The sequence below is a fragment of the Corvus hawaiiensis genome, chromosome 1 (assembly GCF_020740725.1).
Source record: "Corvus hawaiiensis isolate bCorHaw1 chromosome 1, bCorHaw1.pri.cur, whole genome shotgun sequence".
In the NCBI taxonomy this organism is placed as follows: domain Eukaryota; kingdom Metazoa; phylum Chordata; class Aves; order Passeriformes; family Corvidae; genus Corvus; species Corvus hawaiiensis.
The window spans coordinates 30,056,995-30,077,813 of record NC_063213.1 but is presented as its reverse complement, the minus strand read 5'-3'; the positions used below and the strand labels follow the sequence as shown (position 1 = coordinate 30,077,813).

The 20,819-nt window shown below is 39.9% G+C and overlaps 2 protein-coding genes across 7 annotated transcripts in view; one reads left to right on the top strand and one right to left on the bottom strand.

Moving 5' to 3' along the window:
• EZH2 (enhancer of zeste 2 polycomb repressive complex 2 subunit) overlaps positions 1 to 17,020 on the top strand; it is a 48,387-nt gene extending 31,367 nt beyond the window's left edge. For all 5 annotated transcript variants that reach the window (XM_048297899.1, XM_048297889.1, XM_048297882.1 and 2 more), the window contains exons 9-20: positions 3,505 to 3,596; positions 4,553 to 4,793; positions 5,221 to 5,390; positions 5,758 to 5,852; positions 11,449 to 11,489; positions 12,643 to 12,768; positions 13,091 to 13,269; positions 14,100 to 14,195; positions 14,817 to 14,898; positions 15,691 to 15,771; positions 15,884 to 15,968; positions 16,685 to 17,020. In XM_048297899.1, the coding sequence (XP_048153856.1) occupies positions 3,505 to 3,596; positions 4,553 to 4,793; positions 5,221 to 5,390; positions 5,758 to 5,852; positions 11,449 to 11,489; positions 12,643 to 12,768; positions 13,091 to 13,269; positions 14,100 to 14,195; positions 14,817 to 14,898; positions 15,691 to 15,771; positions 15,884 to 15,968; positions 16,685 to 16,745 (1,349 nt within the window). In that variant the 3' untranslated portion in view covers positions 16,746 to 17,020. The remainder of the gene's footprint in view (positions 1 to 3,504; positions 3,597 to 4,552; positions 4,794 to 5,220; positions 5,391 to 5,757; positions 5,853 to 11,448; positions 11,490 to 12,642; positions 12,769 to 13,090; positions 13,270 to 14,099; positions 14,196 to 14,816; positions 14,899 to 15,690; positions 15,772 to 15,883; positions 15,969 to 16,684) is intronic.
• Positions 17,021 to 18,935: 1,915 nt separating this feature from the next.
• Positions 18,936 to 20,819, bottom strand: part of CUL1 (cullin 1) — a 53,497-nt gene continuing 51,613 nt past the window's right edge. The window contains exons 21-22 of one of the 2 annotated variants that reach the window (XM_048297849.1): positions 20,493 to 20,606; positions 18,936 to 19,570 (exon numbers count right to left, since the gene is read on the bottom strand). In XM_048297849.1, coding sequence (XP_048153806.1) covers positions 19,490 to 19,570; positions 20,493 to 20,606 — 195 coding nt within the window. In that variant the 3' untranslated portion in view covers positions 18,936 to 19,489. Of the gene's footprint in view, positions 20,607 to 20,819 lie in introns of both variants that reach the window. The other variant, XM_048297838.1, reaches the window with a different exon arrangement.

Genomic DNA, 20,819 nt, shown 5'->3' with positions numbered 1-20,819 from the left:
GTGTCAAGTCCCCTTGACGACCTGGCAATCCCTTTATGTGCAGGTGATGACATAACTGAAAAAACTTGTGTACCGACTTCATTTGCTGACAGCAAGGAATTATGCCTAAATGTCTGGACTAACAAAGAATTTAGAAGAAGGAAAAATATCAGGTAGGGAGAATTTCCCAAATAGCTTGACTGTGAAGCAAATGTACATTTCAGGCTAAACTGTTGCCTGTGTACTTTCCACATTATGGAAAATGAGAGCTGAGCCCATTGGGGATGAGACAGATAATAAATCTCGAAGACAGAAAACATGGTCAGTGAAGCCATTTTAGAATGATTTCTCTTAAGGAAATTGTTAAAGAAATGAAGACTTCAGGTGTTTAGGAAATTCTATGAAGTCTTCTGTGATTTTTTTGAAAAAAATTACTACTGATATTTTAAAAATTCGTAATACAGCTATACAAATAGTTTTGTTCTTGTCCTGGGTCCTTTCTTTATAACAAGCCTCACAAAAAAATACCTCACAACAGAGGTGGTAGATTTTGACTGTAGTTGTCTTTACCACGTTGGGTGTTTTTTAAATAGTCAAACACAAGATATGATTCTAATTTTAAGTATCAGATGTAGCCTATTATTGAAGTCTCACAGGTTTAAAAATATCAAAGGTTGGTTTGCTTCATTATATTACAAGTTAAGCATTTCTTCATTTTCTAAAGGAAAACAAGTTTTAAAAAAATACTCATTTCAGGACCTTGCAGAAATGAATTTTTGAGAGAAATGATTGCATCTGCAAGTGACATATAAAAAGAATAGCTTTGATTTCTGTACATTGCAGCAGTCTGGTATAGATCATGACTTGCAAATGTTTTACTGATCTTTTGCATTGCTGAAAAATTATTTTCCTTGTAGTATGAAGAAGAGGTAAAACAGTTAAATGGAAAAAACCCCTGAATGAAATGATACACTGTGCAAATTTAAAGATGCAGTGTTGAAAAATGTGGGGGTTTCCCCCGTACTTTTGGGTAAAGGGCTCCCATCATCTCATTGTTTTTTAAAAGATGAAAAAAGGTGGAATAACTGCATTAAATTGCATGGTTTCTTTGTTATTGTAACAAAGTGTAACATATTTTACCTACAGAATATATGAACACTTGAGGGATATGTGAAACATGAGAAGTGGTGTAGCAATAAAAGCTTTTAACTGGAATCTGGGGGAAGAAAGAGCACTAATGGCAAAGATACACATAAATTACATTCGTATACTTGCTTGTAAATAATTTTTATATATCTATATGCCCATATATAGAAGAGGGAAGCTTTTTTTGTGTTTCCAGATTTATAAAATATAACATATTTGTCTGGAGAAAGGGATGTAATGTTTAATTAGTGATACTTTTATATTGTTTATACCATTTTAAGAAAGCCTTGGAAGAGTACATTGCTTTCCTGGGGGGGTTCCCATGTGCTGCTATCATTAATACAGGCACAATATTGCAGAATTTATGATCTGATTTTTCAACCCACCCTCCTTTATGGGAGGGAAATGTGAAGTGATGGTTCTAAGATGGAGCTGGTCACCCTCCCCACTGGTGCCAAAACAAGTGTTTGCAGAGCTATGCTGCAAACTAGACCACTGAAATTAAATTTGCTTTTAAAAGCTTTGTCTGGGAAGACATGTGGGCTCTGCCCCCCTGCTTTAAAAGGGAAGGAACTGTATTTAAAAAGTTGAGTCTTTAAAGCATAGTGGCCATACAGAGAGAAGCCTTGAGCATGATCTGGAAATAAGATGAATAGGAAAGCCTATGGTGGTGGCTTAATGAAGGAGGTGTGTGAGGTGTTGGTGTGGAACAGCAGTTTTAGATTAATATGGGTAAGAGGGGAGGGATTTCTTCTTTAATTTTGAATATTAGCGCTTTTTATTCACTGAATGTTTAAAACCTTCACTGTAAGTTACAGTTGCCCAACTGCAGCTGTAGTAAAACTGCAGCATGAGTGTTTCTACATAGCTTGGAAATTGTACATTTTCAGTTAAGCATCTTTTCTGGGCCTTCATGGAGCATTAGCAAACAGACAGCTAGCACTGAGTAGTCTCTTCTTTTTTTAATTTTAAATTTCGGTCCACTCTTCATTTTTGTTCCTTGCAGTTCTGTATGCCACTGTTAACACATTTAGAGGGAAAAAATATTGATTGATACCTGTTTCTCTCTCTAAAAAACAATTTTTCCTTGAGCACAGATGAGTCGTTTTTAAAAGAGAATTGCAGAAAACTTATAGCAGTATCTCAAAAAGCTCCTAATATAATGTGGGAGCCTGAATGTATGAGTTTTGGTGAGCTTCTAGTGGCAGGTTTTCCAGGCTTCAGAAAAGCTGTCTAAGGGGTACAGAGGAGTTCCCAAGATTTCCAGCAAAACTGTGAAAAGTCAGTCTCTCTGAAAACATCCTCCTGGGAGACAGGGCTTGGCCAGGAGGAGAGCTGGCTCTGGCAGAGAGAATGGGTAGGAAACTCTGCCCTCTTGTTAATGAGGTGCTTGTGTTGCACGTGTAACATAGCCAGTCCTGCTCCTTTCTGAGTCACCATTCTGCAGCTTTTACAGAGCTGTACAGAGTCCATCAGATACAGGACCAGACACTTCTCTGCAAGGTGCAGGCTTAGCTCACTTATCCATAGTGACTGTGCAATGCTAACTCATTTTTACCCTGCAGCTGGGATACAGGAACTGAATTCTTATATCCTGTCAGCTTAGCTGTGGTGTTGATAAACTAATAGAGCAAAAATGCTTATGTGTCCTTCTCACTATGTGAGAAATGCAAAGTGGCTTCTATTACCTTTCCAAAGTGTGCATGGGGTTGGATTTTTTGACAAGATAGAAATTTAACAACCGAATCTTACACATTGAAGAGATGATCATTAATAGGAGAAGCCCTGAATGATTCCGTTTAACATGACAACAAAGTCAGGTCTGTTCTTTTGCTGGAAAGGGTGATACACCAGATCTTCCTTGATACATGAAACAAATGTGATGATTGTCTTTGCTGATGTAAATGGGCATAATGGCTTTCAGCTGGAAGAGGATAGGTTTACATTTGATGTAAGGAAAACATTCTTCACTATGAAGGAAGCGAGGCACTGGAACTGGTTGCCCAGAGAAGCTGTGGCTGCCTCATCCCTGGTAGTGTTCAAAGCCAGGTTGGATGGGGCTTTGAGCAACCTGGTCTAGTGGAAGGTGTCCCTGCCCATGGCAGGGAGGGGTTGGATCTAGATGATCTTTAAGGTCCCTTCCAACCCAAACCATTCCGTGATATGTGAAGCTTACCTATGTGCTGTCTCTGTGTATTTAAGTGGTAAGTCATATGTCACTACATGGGGTTTATTTTGTGGGTTTTTTACTATTTGTTAATATTTTTACTCTGGCTTTAGTGATGTCTTGGTAATATTGTGTTTTTGATACTGTTTCAGGTTAGATATTGAATGTATTTTTATTTGAAAACTTAAAAATGTGATGTTTTGATTCAACAGCATTCCATGCAACTCCTAATACTTATAAACGAAAGAATACAGAAACAGCATTAGATAATAAGCCTTGTGGACCTCACTGTTATCAACATTTGGTAAGATAATTTTATATATCACAATTCACTGAGTGCTAGTGCTAGCTGCAGTATAGCAGGATACGCTTAATTTAAGGACATGCTGGATCTAGGATAGTGCATCTGCTTGTGGGCCACTTGCAGTCAAGTATATTACCTTCAGCTGGTGTGAAAGAAAAAATTTAACTTCCAGTCATCTTGAGTAGGAATACTTGTAGATGTAGCCTGAGATATTTGTAGGGAAGAAATACTACTATCCCCTAATGATGATGTTTCTGCTATTGTGTCCAATCTAGTCAAGGAACTTCAGATTTAGCTCTCTTGTAAATTATATCACAACTAAAAATTATAAAGCTTTTTTAGTTTGTTAAAGGCACAGTCCATCCAGGACTTGTGCTCTTAAGAAAAATCAGGATGGAAATTAATAAAGTGAAATCTTCAGTAATGTAATTTTAAATCTCTCTCATAATTCCCCTAAATTTTTTAGTATGAGGAGCTATGCAATTTTCCCATCTAAAAACTTGCTACAATGTCATACCCCTTTCCACTAGAAAACAAATTACCAATGCTTGCATTTTAAAAAAATGCAGAAAACATATTGTTTAAGTACAATGTGCAAGAAGAGTTCTTGTATTTTTACAGGTATTTTCTGTGGGAAATTCTAATTTTTTTCTGTCATTTGAGAAAATAGAAATTTACACTGAATTATTTTTCACTTGGCAGCCAAAGTAAAAGGTGAACTGAAATAATGACATAAGTACTTAGTAAGTGTAGATTTTTTTCATGGTATTATCAAAAGTGCTTGTGTTCATGGTTGGAGGGCCTTTCACTGGAATTTCTGTGCGCGTGATTATTTTGTAGAACAATGGGAAGTTACTCAGTATGCAAGTAGAAGGTGTTCTCCCACGAGCCCTGACCACAAGTGAAAGAAGCACTTCTCGCTTCTTTTCCTGTAAACTGTGATGTTTTGTGTCCAGGAAGGCGCAAAGGAGTTTGCAGCTGCCCTGACCGCCGAGCGCATCAAGACCCCGCCGAAGCGCCCCGGCGGCCGCCGCAGGGGGAGGCTCCCAAACAACACCAGCAGGCCCAGCACGCCCACCATAAACGTGCTGGAGTCAAAGGACACGGACAGCGATCGGGAGGCTGGCACTGAGACCGGCGGAGAAAACAATGATAAAGAGGAAGAGGAAAAGAAAGATGAAACATCCAGCTCCTCTGGTAAGACTGGGCAGTGCTGCTTCATTCAATGAGCTGCAGTGCTTGAGAGGATGAAACAAAACCAAAACAACAGAAACCCCAACCCAAAAAACCTCAACAAAAAAAAAATAAAAAGTTGAGCCATGCAATCCTAGAAAACATGTGTTTGGAATGTATGGAACTGAGTGAAAAGACAGAGTAATAATAATATGAGTTTAATCCAACTGAAAGAAAATGTCTGTATTGTCTCAATTTATGTACAGGCCATGTAATTTGAGTAGCTGCTATTAGCTTCTGTAAGAGGCATGTGAAAAGTGCTGTTTTTCCTGGCACTTAGGAAACAACAACAAAAAACCTGGGGTAGTTTTTAACTGCAGTTAATGATTTGACATTTTTGAGGGCAACGTAAATTTTGAAACGTAGCCTTACTCTCGATTATTTATTACAGAAGCAAATTCTAGGTGTCAAACACCTATAAAGATGAAGCCAAATATTGAGCCTCCAGAGAATGTGGAATGGAGTGGTGCAGAAGCTTCAATGTTTAGAGTTCTTATTGGCACCTACTATGACAACTTCTGTGCAATTGCCAGACTGATTGGGACCAAAACATGCAGACAGGTAAGAAGGGAAGCTACTTGCTAAGAGTGATAGCAATTTGCTTTTAAAACTAAACTATACAAATACTAGTATTGATTACTAAAAGGGAAAAGTAATTAATATTCTTGGTTTTCCCAAGAATGCTATGGTCCAGAATTCATACCACAATAGTTTTAAAACTGTTTTAAAATGAAATTTACAGGAGGTTTAAATTGGACTATCAGTTCTTAAATGACAAAAATAATCAACTTTAAATGTATTGAAAAGAGACTATGACTGGATATAATCTGTAAGTTTTTGGTTGGAGGAAATCATACTAACTTAGAATATGAGCAACTTTGTACTAGTGAGAGATTTATCGTGGATGTGTTATGGTATCTCTTGTTAGGTGTATGAGTTTAGAGTAAAGGAATCTAGTATTATTGCACCAGTCCCTGCTGAAGATGTTGATACTCCTCCCAGAAAGAAGAAAAGGAAACACAGGTAAATCTGTTACTAAATACCCTTAGCATAACAATAAATTGGAGATACAGGGGATCAGAACAGAAAGTTTTTTGGAGGAAAAGTTGTGCAACTCTTCTGCTTTTGCTTCCAAAACCAAAAGCTGCAGCAATAAAACAACATGGTGTTTTAGTTTCAGACAAAAGTCTTACTGCCTTGGCAAGTATAACCTTCCTCTTCTCTTTCCCTCTCCCTTATTTTTAAGCTCTTTAACAGCCAGGTTCTTGTAGGTGTATTACTGCAAGTAGTCAAAACTCTGTTTAGATTAGAAATCACCTATGCAGCTTGTTGCAACATTCAAGATAGTGTGGTATAATTATTTTTTACAGCAATAAACATAAAATTTGGAAGCGTTTCAATGGGATTGAGTAATGATTATATGGTATTTTAAGATTAAACCTTTTTTTTTAATGATGAAGTGTATTCTAGCAAGCTAGTATGATTGCCTTTTTTTTTCTTTAGGAGAGACTATTCCTTTGTAGCACCCCAGTTTCATTAGCACTTAGAACACCAACTAAAGAACCAGGTTAACAAGTTATTATTTGAAGTGAAGCTGCAATGAAGAACAAAATAAAGCTTTTTCTGGAGCCACGAAGACCATATGACATAATTTCTGTTGAAATTGCAGACTTGGTGGCTACTGTCTGTCTGTGAAGTGCATTTTTCTTTGAGAATTTCGAGGTTTGGAAAATGCAGCTCTGCATTGATTATTTTTATTTCCAGAGATAAGAATATAGGAGATAAAAAGCTGACTGAAAATTAGCAAAAACATTTCTTTAGCAAGCAATAAGTACACTTTTTTCCATATAATTTCCTATTTCTCCCTTTAACTTTCCTTATTTTTCCCCAAGTTTGTCCTTCCAGTTCTTCTCCCATCAATTCTTGCTTCTGTCTTAGCTTGTCTATTTATTATTTCCAGGCCTAGTGAAATTCCTGAACTGGTTCAAAGATCCTGTTGATGTGGAGTAGAATATTTCTGCTTTGTAGCATAGAGGCAGGCAACATCAGCTGGGAAAAGATTCAGTGAGCATCTGGAAGAGATTTTGTTCTCAGCAAAAGCTATTGATTTTAATGCTCTTGGGACAGTTTTCAAGTGTCTGGGCATTTGGTAGGCTTGGCTGTTTTAAATTTAGGTTATTAGCCATGGTGCAAGTTTGGAATATGCAGCTGAGAATTAGCTTGCTGTCGGATTCACACAAGTTGCTATAAAAATGGTGCCACTACATCTATTTGAAAAGAGTAGCTAAAATGCTCAAATGTATTTTTGCTGCTGAAATGTTTTGTATGATTACCAGGCTGACATTGTTGGAGGAGTTTTCAAACTTTTTTTAGTTTATGGTATTTTTTTCCCAAGTAAATAAAAGCACACACTATTGCATGGGGTTTCTTGACTTTATTTTGTTTTTATTAGTTGCCCATATAAAACCTGTCATGGTAGCAATTTAGTTTTGAAATGCCCTTTAATTCTTTAAACTCTCATTGAAGGAAGGAGATAATTTTACAAATGTCATGTCCCAGAATACGTGTCAATCAAGCTGTCTCCATTCTTCTATGGGCAGTAGCCTTTTCAAAAAGGAAAGCAGTTTAGCCCACCTACATCCTGCTGTAACCTTAGCACTCTGAAGGTCTCCCACAACCAGCAATTGGGACAACCATTTAGAAGTCTTCCCCTGTTTCTTACCTTTCTTTTACTTGAGTTTGCTCACTCTTAGAGTAAATCCAGTCCTAGAGCCGGGGAAGCCCTTCCCTTCCTTTTGCCTTTTTCCATTGCAAGGGTCTTACCTGTTGGCAGGTTCCTCGTGTGTGTGTGGCTTTGAGCTAAAGCAGAGTTACCAAAGAGAAAAGCAGCAGCAAAAGGCTGCCTTTGCTGGCCTCTTGTAACTGATTTGAGAGCAGATAAAATCTTTTCTTGCAAGACTTTGCCTATTTCCCAAGTCACCTTGGTGCCCATATGGGCATACTGAACAACTAGCTGGCAAGACTGCACCCCTCTTGGATAATGAAATATCTTGTCTCCCTCCTTCCTGTGTCATTTTTGCTAAGATAGCTGTAATAAGGGTGATCAGTGGGAGAAGATGACTTTTAATATAGTTGCTTTTTGGAGAACCAGTAAGTGTCAGAGCCTCGCCTATGTACCAGATTAATATGTTATTTTGAGAAGACTCTGCCTTGATGAGAAGTGAGTACTTTGCATGGAAGCCAGTCAAAAATCTGAATGAAGAAAGAATTCTGAAAAGCATGGGTGTATGCTGGAGGGAGAGTGTGCTTCAGTAGTGTTCATTGTTTCATCTGTATGTTTTTCTTCCATTGTTGGGAGCTGAGTTGCATTTGCTTTAACTAATTAGCACTCATTCCTCTATTTTGGAACTGATTTTAAGGCCATGTAAAACTCTGCTTCTTTATTATTTTGGTTTTCCTCTTCTCCCTCATCCCCTATTCAGAGGCCACTTAGTAAATTTTATTTGAAAGTATTTTCTTTTTTTCCCACCAGTTTCTCATTTTCCTTCTCCTGTCCTTACCTTCTGCTGGACTGCTGTTCACTGCATGTGTTTGAATAGCTTATGCAGTTCTGCCAAGAGTTCAGGATGCCTTTTTGTAGGGATTTAAAGTCTCACTGTTATCAGGCAAAAGGTGCTGCTGAGGTGTTGGCGCAGATGTTCTTATGTGCCCCCTGGTCGGAAGGCTGAGTCTTCAGTGGTGGGGAGGCTGTGGATAAGATGATCTAGGAGACTGAAGTCTTTTGAGTGATGCCAGAACATCAAACACTGCAAAGATGTATTGGACATAATTGGCATGTATTTTGAACTTTCAGTGCTCTTTCTGATAGCAGAGCATCCCTGTGTGGGGCAAGAAATGCTGGAGTAGCTTCTTCCAAAGAGTGTTGTTAGTGTTGGGTTGGCTGACACCGCTGCTGCTTAGAACCCCTGGCAAAGTCTAGTAGGATGTTAGGAGAGAAGAACAAGATCTTTGACTTCTGTCACGATGCTTCTGCAAACACTTGTTTTCTAAGCTGGCTCTCCTGCAGATGTCAGCAACCAGATGTACAAATCCACCAGCTTGCTTGGAAACCTGCCACGAAGTTTCCAGTTGGCTTTTTTTTAATGAAGCTTCAAGTTGTGAGTGATTTTTCAACTTTGTCTTTTCCTTGCCTCTGCTTCCTGCTGCATGGGAACAGGTCTTGCCTTTTGTTTCCGTTTAAGATGGCAGATTATAGGGCAGATACGAAAATGGTTACCTTTAGTATGGTGCTTACTCAGGCTTCAGCTTTGTGCACTAACCAGGGGAACTTGCAGTGCTTTGTGGCAGTTTTTGGAAGTTACAAGGCAGTGAATGCACTATTGGATTGTCGCAGTCAAAGCTCCTGTCGGGTTGGTCAGTGTTGGCAGCCTGCTGCCTGTTGTCTTGTGTCATTCCCCACAATTCCTGCTGCCACTGCGTGTCTCCAGCCCTTCTCTCACTGGCCTCTCTCCCTCCTGTGACACCAGTCTCTCCAGAAGAGGGGCAGAGCAGATGGATGCCTTTCCCATTGTGACTGCCACCTGTAGTTTTCTTTCTGCTTTGATTTGTTACTATTAATGCTTTGTTGATGTGTGTGTACATTTAAAGTATTAGGATAGTGCTTACTTCAGGAGAAAAAGTAAAGCTGCTAATTGCTAATGAAAGGGTATTTTAAGAAGTCTGGCCACAGAATGCTTTTAAGGGTTTGGTGTGCTAGTAGGTCCTTATTATCTGGGGGTGACAGACAAGTTTCTGTGAAAGACTTGTTCAAAAATATGGTATGTTACATTTTCCAAATACCAGGCAGACAAGAAAGAAAGTAGTTTGATGTGCATTAGAGTAATTTAAGTCAAAATTGCACTCCTTTCAGGTATATGGGAAGTGTCTTCTTGCAGAATCAGTCTCAGAATTCATAAATGTATGTTGGTAGCCTTTTCTTCTAGAGTAAATCACTCTTAATAGGAGTGTCATCTATTTATTACAGTACCCTGTGATGCTGGGCTTCTTCCTTCCCCTCAGCCTTAGTTACTTGGACAAATCTGCCTTTGTTGGTTTCTAACTTGTATGGGCTCCTTCAGTGCTTGTAAGAAAGTTGGTTGTCGAGTTAAAAGCTCACAGTAAAGCTTTAAAAGGGCAATTTATATTATAGAGAATCTTATTTATCTGAAGCTGTTGGAGGGCACAGCACACCATTTGGTTGAAGTAGAAGCTGCTGTGGTTTTATGAAAGAAGTAGCAGCTAAAAAGTCCTATTTAAGTAGTTACAGTGGGAGATATTTTTTCGGAGTGCAAACTTCTGAGGAGTGTTGCGGTCACTGAAAGGCAGAACAGCTTTCTAGGTGTTCTGTGCTGGGGATCTTTTAGTACCTGTGTTCATGAGTGTTTTGGGCTGCTCAGTAAATCTGCAGAGGAAGTGAGGTTGCTCGATGCAGCTGGCAATGTATTATTTGGCCAGGGAATGAGGCTTCTCCCATATTGGTGTCATGTTGTTATATGATATACTAAGGAAGTATAAAATAAAGTAAGAAAAAATAAAACAACTGCTTTCTCCTTTAATTTTAGGGCTACTGAAATTAAAAGTCTGGTTTTCCTTTTGGTACCAAAGGTCCAGACAGGTGTTTTTACTTGATTGTATCTGACATTGTTTGTGGAATAGGTGACACTCCCTGGCCAAAGAGCTTGCAATATGAAATGGATACAAAATAAAGGAGGAATTGTAACTTGCAAGAACTTTCAAGTATAGTGAGTTATGTTACGATAACCAAGAGCATGTTGTTCTTAAAAAAACATGGCAAAGCAACAAACGCAAACAATAAAATCCACCACACAACAAAACCACCACTTCTGGCAAGGGGCGTGCTTGGCTGAGCTACCTGAGAAGGGGGATGCTGAAGGAAAACTGTAAGGACATGAGAGAAAGGAGTGTAGACTTTAAAGTAGAAGGGAAAAGGCTCAGTGCAGCACCACCAGCCAGGACAACTGGGGAAATGTATCCAGCCAGAAAGAGTACTGAGGTCCCAGCAGTGTGGCTGTGCCAGGCAGACATTGTCTCCTGTGCTCAAGTACTTGGAGCTCCTCAGGTGAAGGGTAGGACCTGGCTGTGGTCTGAGGTGACAACCAGAGTGGTGCTGGGGCCAAGTCCTGTGAAGCAAACAGCTGTCCCACTTTCACCCCCCTGTTTAGCCATGACCCTGCAGATCTGCACCTTCATATCCTTCCTTCGCTGCTGCTCCTGCCTGCCAGAAGCAGCTCTTGGCAGGGTTTCCTTCAAGGCCATCTGAATTTAAGCATCTCTAGCCTGGGCTGGGTGGGGACTGCTCGTCTGTACGATCCTGGGACTAGAGGAATGATGTGGGGAATGGGGGGAGCAGCCTGCAGGGCTCTGATCTTGTCAAGCCCGAGAGACTGGGACAGGGTGGTTCTGCTGCAGCCCCTCTGACTTGTGTGCAGTTAGCAGGTGTTCATGTCTCCAGAAGCTTTCCCATCTTAAGTCAAGTGTGAGTACAAGATGCAGCTGCCTTTCCCAGCCCACTGCAGGAGGAGTTCCTGTCAACCTTCTTGTTTGTTTTGTGTTTTTGCAGGTTGTGGGCTGCTCATTGCAGAAAGATACAGCTGAAAAAGGGTTAGCATCTTTCCATTCAATTTATGTCCTGAACTTTTAAGAATCTACTATTGCTTTTTTTGGTTTTGGTTTTTTGGGGGGGGCCTGATTATTTGTTTTTTTTAATGTTAGGCCATTATATATGTTCTGTGGGGAGCTAGAAATTATACGGGAGTGAAAAGTAAAAAAAAAAAGTAAACTCTCACTACCCATATTGTAGGGACAACAGGTACTCTTCGGTTTACATAGCTGGAAGAGCTCTGTGTAATTCAATAAAAAGGGAAGGAGGCTGAGTTTACAGTCTTTCCAGTATGGCCTCATTGAAGGAGAGGTAAAAACAGAATTAAGGATAGGAGCTGCAGTAAAAAGTGCCCTTTTTTTTTTTTTTTTTTAAATTAATTTAGAAATAGTTCTCTGAAAATTTGTTGAGAGTGGTTGGGACTTCTAGCAACATAAATAATTGATCAGTTTGTCTCTCTCCTTTTTTGTTGCTGATTGCTAACTTGAGCATTTTTACGAATTTACAAATTCATGCAAACCCAAAACAAGCTCAGGAGTATTAATAGAAAATATAATTTATATAGCACCAAATTTTCCTAGCTGCTCTATAGGTAAAGCTCTAGACTTGTCCCTGGTAGTTCCTTTCTTGCTTAGAAGACTTCAGCATTGTCTGTACTGGAAAATTGATTTGGGAAAGCACAGTGGTATAATAATAATAAAGGGATTACATTGCCAGTGTTACCTGTTTGAAAGTTGACTGTTGTTCCACATTAAAAATTGCTTTGGGTATTTAAGCAAATTTACTTTGCTGAATAATATCAGTGCTATTCCAAAACATGTTCAGACAGGAAATTATACCATTGTAGTTTCGTTTTTCAGTTTTCCACAGAAACAGCTTTCAGCTCTGAATACTCAAAGCAGCTGAGCAATGGCAGAATGAGCTGCACTAGGAAGCAGCTAATGGTGTAAAACACCTCACTAATGTTACAGTTCTGGTTTGGTGTCTTTTGGTTCTTAACCCCACTTGCTGTGGGTTTGGGTTTTTTGTTCATGTTTGGGCTTTCTTAGTTAAATGACTAAAAGGGAATTTTTACCTTAGAGTGAGGGAAACTGTATATTGTATATTGTTTGTTTGCAACTTTCAACTTTACAAAATGTTGCTATTTTTATTCAGATGGGTCATCGAATCACGTTTACAACTATCAGCCATGTGATCACCCACGTCAGCCTTGTGATAGCTCATGCCCATGTGTAATTGCTCAAAACTTCTGTGAGAAGTTTTGTCAGTGCAGCTCAGAATGTAAGTAAAACATTTTAAAGTTATCTGTAAACTTCTCTCACTGTCTACCAGTGAGCTCTGTCCTACCAGTCTGTCCATACTGCAGACAGTGTTACAGGAGCAGCAAATTGTGTCCAACAGTGCGAGCATGTGTAATTAAAGTAATTAAGTGCGAGGAAGAGTAATTAAAATCGGGAAAGAATTTACAGTACTTCTGAATGTCCTCTGCAGATATCAATGGCTTTGTTGCCAGTATTCTGATATGCTATAAACTGCACAGTCTTAATTTTATGCTGTACTTTTTCATATGTGCTCTCTTCCTTTCCCACTCATTCCTTTGTAGGCCAAAATCGTTTTCCTGGGTGTCGTTGTAAAGCACAATGCAACACCAAGCAGTGCCCCTGTTACCTGGCTGTCCGTGAGTGTGATCCTGACCTCTGTCTGACTTGTGGAGCAGCTGACCACTGGGACAGCAAAAATGTTTCTTGCAAGAACTGCAGCATTCAGAGAGGATCCAAAAAAGTATGTCCAGAGTTATGCAACTGCATGCCTGTTGCCTGGGTTTTGAGGTGTTCTGATATTTTCAAGCCAGAGAACTTGAAAATATTTGCCTTCATGCTGTCAAACAGGAAAAGAAAACACAAAAACCCAAACCAAACCAAACAGCAAGGAAGTTGTCACTTGTTAGCTTGCTCGTGTGCTGCTGTTAAGCTCTTTCTACATTTTGTCATGTAACAGTGTTTTCTGTGCAGCACTGCAGCAGAATATCTCCTTTTTCCCATTCAGGCTTTGCTTCTTAGTTGCAAATAGGCTGCTGTTCTAAAGTGATCCCTCAGCAGTCTTTCCCCAGATCAGCATAAAGAAGTTTATCCCAGAGTCTGGAACCTGTTCCTTTCTTCTAAGGCATAAACTTGTATACAGTCTACCGAGGATATCTTGAAAGCCCATTCAGTTCTGACAAATAAATAAATCAATAAGCCAAAGTTTATTTCTGCTCTGGAACATCTTCTCACAAAACAGTTGATGACTGAGCTGAGTAGTGGGCTCCTATCTGCAGACCTTTTGAGGCTGAAGCCTTTAGTAAATAAGTTTTTATGTAACACCCTCACTTTAAGGTTAAACTAAAATTTTTAGTAGTTTTCAAATACTTGGTCATTTTTCTTTTACATACATCTTCTGATCCACAAACTGTAATTTTAGTGTGTGCTTGATTATTGGAAGACTGGATTTGTCTGCTCTCCTGGAGTCCCAACATACACATTTCACTAAGTGATACAAAACAAAATGGAAAAAAACCTGAACTCAAATCTAAGCTAGGCATGTCTAAACTTTTTGGTTTTTCTGCTCCACAGCACTTACTATTGGCACCTTCAGATGTGGCAGGCTGGGGAATTTTTATCAAAGATCCTGTACAGAAGAATGAATTCATCTCTGAATACTGTGGTGAGGTAAGGATGGAGAACACTGGTTATGAGCTTAATTGAAGTTCTGCATTGACAGGGACCAGCCATGGGATACCACTGTCTGTGACCTGGTATCACGTTTAGACAGAGCCGACTAAGCATCACAGGCTGTAGCTGCTGTCACAGGCTCAGACCCCAGGAGCTACACAGCTGAAATGTCACAAACATTTTAAAATAGGTCCTTGTGAGAAGGAGAGGCTGGAATGTCATTTTTATCTTGGATGGAATTTCAGTTCAAGCATGCTTGGAATTTGGTGGCAAATCATTTAGTGTAGTACTGAAAGTCAGTAGGTGCTTTAGCTAAGCTATATTCTGTAGCACTAAAACCCAGAATCAGGTATGCAGTCCCGATTTTGAGATGAGAAGCAATTCTTCCTTTTCTTCTGCTCTGAAAGAGTTAATTTATGCTAAGAGCAAAGCATGGATGTTTGGTAAATGCAGAATGCTTGCTGAAAACAACACTGCTTGGGAATACTTTGAATCCCAGAGAATAAAAAGAACTCCCACCTGTCTTTCAGAACGCTGTGGGGGGGGGGTTGACATTAAGCTGCTATGGTTACAAAACGGAGGAGTGCTTCTCTTTTTTACAAGTACTGTTTCTTTCAGATTATTTCTCAGGATGAGGCAGACAGAAGAGGAAAAGTGTATGACAAATACATGTGCAGCTTTCTGTTTAACTTGAATAATGGTATGTATGCATTAGTTGCAACCCTTGGCAGCATACGCGAAGTATGTATGCTCAGCATTTCACTCAGCCCTGTTTTTCTGCAGACAGCAGGTGACAATGAGAATTTTTTTCCACACATCTTTCCCTGTCAGTGTGTGGATTCATCCTAGTGATGGCTAGTGTTTGGGGTTTTCTCTCAGTGCTAGTCAGCTAGATGTAGTGATGGAGCCTATTACACAAGCAACTACACAAAAAGAGTAGAACTTCATGGAGTAAAATTACGTGCAGACATTAAGTAGACTAAAGAATTTAAAAGGCTTGCCAGGTATTGTCTGAAATAATTTTACTGAATTAAATCAGCAGTAAGTTATGATGGTAATTGTGTTGGGGGGAAAACAGCCACATACAGATTATGTGGCTGCTGCCACTAGAAGAGAAAAATACAGGTTGCACTGTGTCAAGCATAAAATACTAAAAAATAGTTGAAATGAAGAAAAGACCTGCTGCTTTATGTCAGTGTTGACTTAGCATATTTATGGAGCTTGTCCTTGTGGAATAAAGGTAGAGAAGCTTCAATGAGAAGTTAAGGTGCTGGTGCCACTATGGCAGGAGATAAAGGGGAAGCACAGTGCGGAGCAGCAGAGTTCAGCTATTGTAGGGTGATGGGCCAGCTCTTCTCTGTGGGAAGCTGTGCAGTTGTCTTCTCCAGCTGCTAAGATCCAAACACACTAGGTATTTCACTCAAAAATGTGTTTTTAGCTGACCCATCCATCATTTGTGGGTTTTGTTGTTTTTTTCTGCCCCCCCCCGTAGATTTTGTGGTTGATGCAACACGCAAGGGCAACAAAATTAGATTTGCAAACCATTCAGTAAATCCCAACTGCTATGCAAAAGGTAAGTTTCACATTTACTTTCTTTTCATCAATGTATGAAATACTATGAGCTACTTCTTTAGCATGCATTTTATCAGTATTTGTACTAACACACTTAATTTCTTTTAAAACAGTTATGATGGTTAATGGTGATCACAGAATAGGAATATTTGCTAAAAGAGCCATTCAGACTGGTGAAGAACTGTTCTTTGACTACAGGTGGGTAGATGGATTTCACAGGTGGGATTAACTTTCAGTATCGCCACACAGCTCATGGTTAATTCCTGTGCCTGCCTGATCCTTGCAAGCTCAGGTCTCAGCAGCTCAGAAGCAGCACTCCCCACACTGGTTTTGTTAAGCCAGATGCCATAGCAAGACTCATTTAAGCAAAGCAGCTGGTTAAGAGCCTGCAAACTTGGAACAGCAGCTCGTGTAGAGCGAAGTGTAATGACAAATGGAGACAGACTTTCTCTGGTAGGGTTCCCTTGGTACCAGTACAGGTTAACTCCCCCATCATTCAGAAATAGGCAAGAATTTCAGAGAGTGAAATTTCAGAATTACAACAGAGAAGGGCTTGCTAAGAATGTGTTCTTACTTTCCTCTACAATCATCTCACCTGACAAAAACTAAGCTGTCCAGTGGCAATACTATGTAGGTCAACCTTGAGAAATGCAGTGCTTTCCAGTACTGAAAATGACTGACATTCAAGGTGAAAAAGCATGGAATTTTAGTGATTTGTCTCTTGATCAAACACCTCTAAAAGTAGTTTCTTGAGTGGTCAGCAGTGTTATGCACCTGCAAATTCACACAAGGAGGAAACACCCCAGCTGGTGAGGAAACTATGGAAAATCTGAGAGGATTCTGGGCTGTGGTGCTGAAATGTTCCATGATACTGTTTTTTCATTTGTGATTTTGGTTTTTTTTTGTAATTTCAGATATAGCCAAGCCGATGCCCTTAAGTATGTGGGCATTGAAAGAGAAATGGAAATCCCTTGACACCAGCTACCTCTTCTTTTAAACAAACAGCTGCCTTATCTTCAGGAATTTCTAGTACTGTGGGCAATTTTAGAAAAATAAAAATGATGCAATTTGAAATTCTGTATTTGCAAAGTACTGTAACAGTAATTTATAGTAACAAATTTAAAAAAAACCAACTTTTTATTGCCTTCTCACCAGCTGCAAAGTGTTTTGTACCTATGAACTTTTGCAATAATGTGGTGTGGTACATTTTTCAACCTTGAATAAAGGATACTTGAACTTCTTCATTTTTACTGGAACTGAGTTGGAATTTTGTGTCAGCCCCTTGAGGAAGCAATGTGAATTTAACTTGTAACTTCTGTGCAAAGGCAGCTCCATGCTTGTCTCCTTCTGTTCCTGTTACTCTGGGTCACATTTACAATAGTGTGAAGATGGAAACAGTGTAGATGTCAGGTGCTTGTGGTGCTGCAGTGCCTGAGGCAGGTGTGGTCTTGCAGCTTCTCCGCTCCCTTCGCATGCAGCTACATCCATGTTCTCTGGAGTAAGTGCCAGAAGAGCTGTAATTTCTGTGACACTGCTTTCAAGATAAAGCTGTAGTACAAGGTGCCCTCATTGTGGCTTCTCTGAAGCACCAAACTGAATGATGAATACAACAATAATTACAGAGACATTAAAAAATTAAGAGATGCAGAAGAGAAATGTATAGTTTATATCCAGAATCATTTTAGATAGCAGCTAAATGTCTGTTTGGGTCTCGTACAGGGCTACCATATTTATTTCTTACTTGCCAGTGGATTGTGAACTCTGCAGCCTCTTGTAAGGTAGAACACAATGCTCTGGAGTGGGAGGGCAGGCACAGGCTGGCATTATTGCCAAAGTGATTCCAAGAAATCTTGTCCATGGTGACCATTTAATTTTGCACTGAAGGGGCTCCAAGTCTGGGGCTGAGTTCAGCTCTTCCTGCTTCCACACTCCATATACAACAGGCAGCTGCCACATGCCCTCTGCCTTGGTGGTAGCCCAAGTAAGAACTAAGAGTTCATGAGGAAAAGAACAGTAAAAACCTGATTTTCTCCCTGCTTGGGTAGAGCACAGCTCCTGGTCTGAAGCTGGATGCACTGCTTTAACCAGCCCAGGGCTTTGAAAGGCAGCTCAGAGTAGGTGATTTCTGGCCTTCCACCTAAGAGAGGAATTCAGGCTGCTTCTTTGTCATCATATCACATCCTCCTACAACAATCTATTAGCCCTGAGCTTTCTGCAAGAAGGGTTTACAAAAACAAAGCAGCATCTTAAAAAAAAAGAAAAACTAAAGAGGCAGCACAAGCTCCACTCTTCTAAATTTCCAGAAGCAATTTTAAAACTGAGCAGCAAGATGCTTCTATTGCCCATTATGGCAGTCTTCAGCTCTTTCAGAACAGAAATAGCAAACATACAAAATCTCAAGCGCAGATAACCCCCCTCCCTTTTTCCAAGTCAGTCTGGATCACATCGAGTACTGCTCCATAATTGTTTTTTAAACCCAGAGTTCAACTGTAACCATTAGTTTCCCTCAACAGAAAAACATTAGCAACACAAAACCTGGCTCCCTTCCTGGGAGAAGAAACACTGAACAAATCACAAATTCTAAAGGGTAAAATGACCACAGAAGTTAAGTTCTTTTCACCATGAAGATTAGAAAATACAGATTACCAAAAATGAGACCTGTGAGGATGTCAGCATTTTGCTTGTAGCATGTGGAAAGCCAATAATTCATTTCAGAAAATGTTGTGAGAAGAACGGAATGAGGCCTGGTCAATCAAGATAGGTGTAGTAACACTCAAAAATATTTTAATTCCCATCACAGGTTGCATTTAATGGGAATTAATCTTTAGGAACACACTCAATTTTCTGTTCTAGTCAAAGAAATGGGCAGCCTAAACCTCCTTTATTCCAGGCAGCATTTATGCAAGAGTGATGCATTTTATAGCACAATGAGCAATATAAAACCAGCTCCAATTTCAGATGACCAAGCATTGCCACATATATTCTGAGTATTTTCTGTTCTGCATATCTTGTGAAATCATCACAGATTTCTTTTATTTTCAAAGTGCAGACATTTCCTCTTCAAAAAGAAATAACATGCACAGATAATAGATGACAATTTCTTCAGAGAACAAAATGTTCTTAAAGCACCAGAAAATGGGGAGGAAAAGCAAAACAAATTTCTAATAGCTTTCATAACCATTATACCTTTTATTTACATTTAGAAAGATAAGTCATGAAACTTAAAACAATAAAACCAAATGCAACTTGTACAGAAATCTTTTAATTTTTTTTTTATTATTTATCACACATTAAAAAATGAAACACACTATACAAATGGTTTTTCATAGCAGATTACACATGGGTCCATTCAGACTCGCTCTCCAAGTGCTGCCAACATGTATAAGTGCTGCCTGTGATGGCAGCTGTTTATCATATAGCCAATGTATTGATTTAAATGCAGTAGCATGCAACCCTCAAACGAGAAGGGTCTGATTCCTTTCTGTTCTTAAATTAGGTTAAATGGCATTGGTGTCCATATTTACATACTTGAAATGTATCAATCCTGAGCAGTTCTGATGTAAATCTGAGACTGGCTGGTGGAGTCCTGGTCTCAGTCATTAAAAAGGGAGGTCCAAATGGCAGCAGGGTGGCTGCTATGAAGTTCTGTTGCTTTCATTCTTTCCATCACATACCTACTTGCCGAGTGTCACACAGTCAGGTAATTGCTAATAAAAATGTTAAGCCAAGTAACTGTAGGTGTCCTTCTCACCATCTACACGTTCCAAGTACTCCTTCTCAATGAGGATGTCGATGCATTTCTGTGGGAGGAACAGAGGTAAGTGGTGGCACACGGGAACAAAAGCCCTCTCTGGGGGTTGCTACAAACTTTGATTTTGACCCCCGAGGGAGTTCCCTGCCAAGCAGAGGAAGGGACTAGGCAAAGGACACAAACCACAGCAGTTCGCTCTCCTCTTTCTGACCACATCCAAGCAGAGGGCTTTGCTAATCCACTAAACTGAATTACACTTCCTGGATGCCATTCCAGGGGTGTGACTGGGAGATCATCAGTATGCTGAGCAACTTCATAGTAAGACAGCAAATGAAGAATTACACCAAGATGCAGAGAGCTTATGTAAGGTCACTAAAGACAGCAGCTGCAGTGAAGAGCTGCCTGTGTCACTGCCCAGGACCAGTGCCAGTTTATGCAAGTGCTCTCACTGCCTGTTCTTTGCCCCACCTACCCTTGGTTGTGGATATAAAAACCGCTGCTGAGCTCACTTAGACAAACTGATGAAGAAATTAATATACATAAATGAATAATTAATGTAATTATGAGTAAATAATTAAATACAATGCCCCCCTCCCCATTTTTATTGTAAAAGAAAGCAGGAAACTGTTTTATTGAGCCAACCCTGTGGCTGGCTGTAGTCCCACAACTGGGAGAGCAGGAACAAAAGGTAAGCATGGATCAAGGGCTATGGTAAACTGACAGTGATGTGAAAAGATGCAATCCTGCTACTATTTTACCACCACTGCCAACAATGTGAAACATGGATGTTACCCTAAGAGAAATAAAATATTTCTCGTTAAAGTATTTCCTGCTTACAACTCAAAAATATGTCCTTGCCCCTCCCACCTCATCACCTTAACTTTCCTTTAATTCAGAAGCATGTGTTTTGTCTGTACGTATATCCTCTTCACCTCCTGGAATCCAGGTTCAGAGATGTGGTTCTCACATACCTTAATTACAGGAACTCGTGGCTTGAACCTTGAGGACAGCTGTGTTAGCACTTCTCCAAGCAGTTGCTGGTGTTTTAGAACCTTCCTCATTTTCATGATTCTCACAATAGCAGCCTGCACAGCGAAGTCAGGAAGGCATGTTTAGGAGCAAACTACTTGTCCCTCTGCATAAAGCCACTTCCCTAGGAGATCATGTCTGCTCGTACAGAAGCACCACCACAACCAACTCGAGCACCAGATGGGGAGAGGCTTGCCCACGAGTGTCAGCTACTCACACAGACTTCAAGAGCTCAGACTCTACCCAGCACACAGTCATCAAAAGTGGTT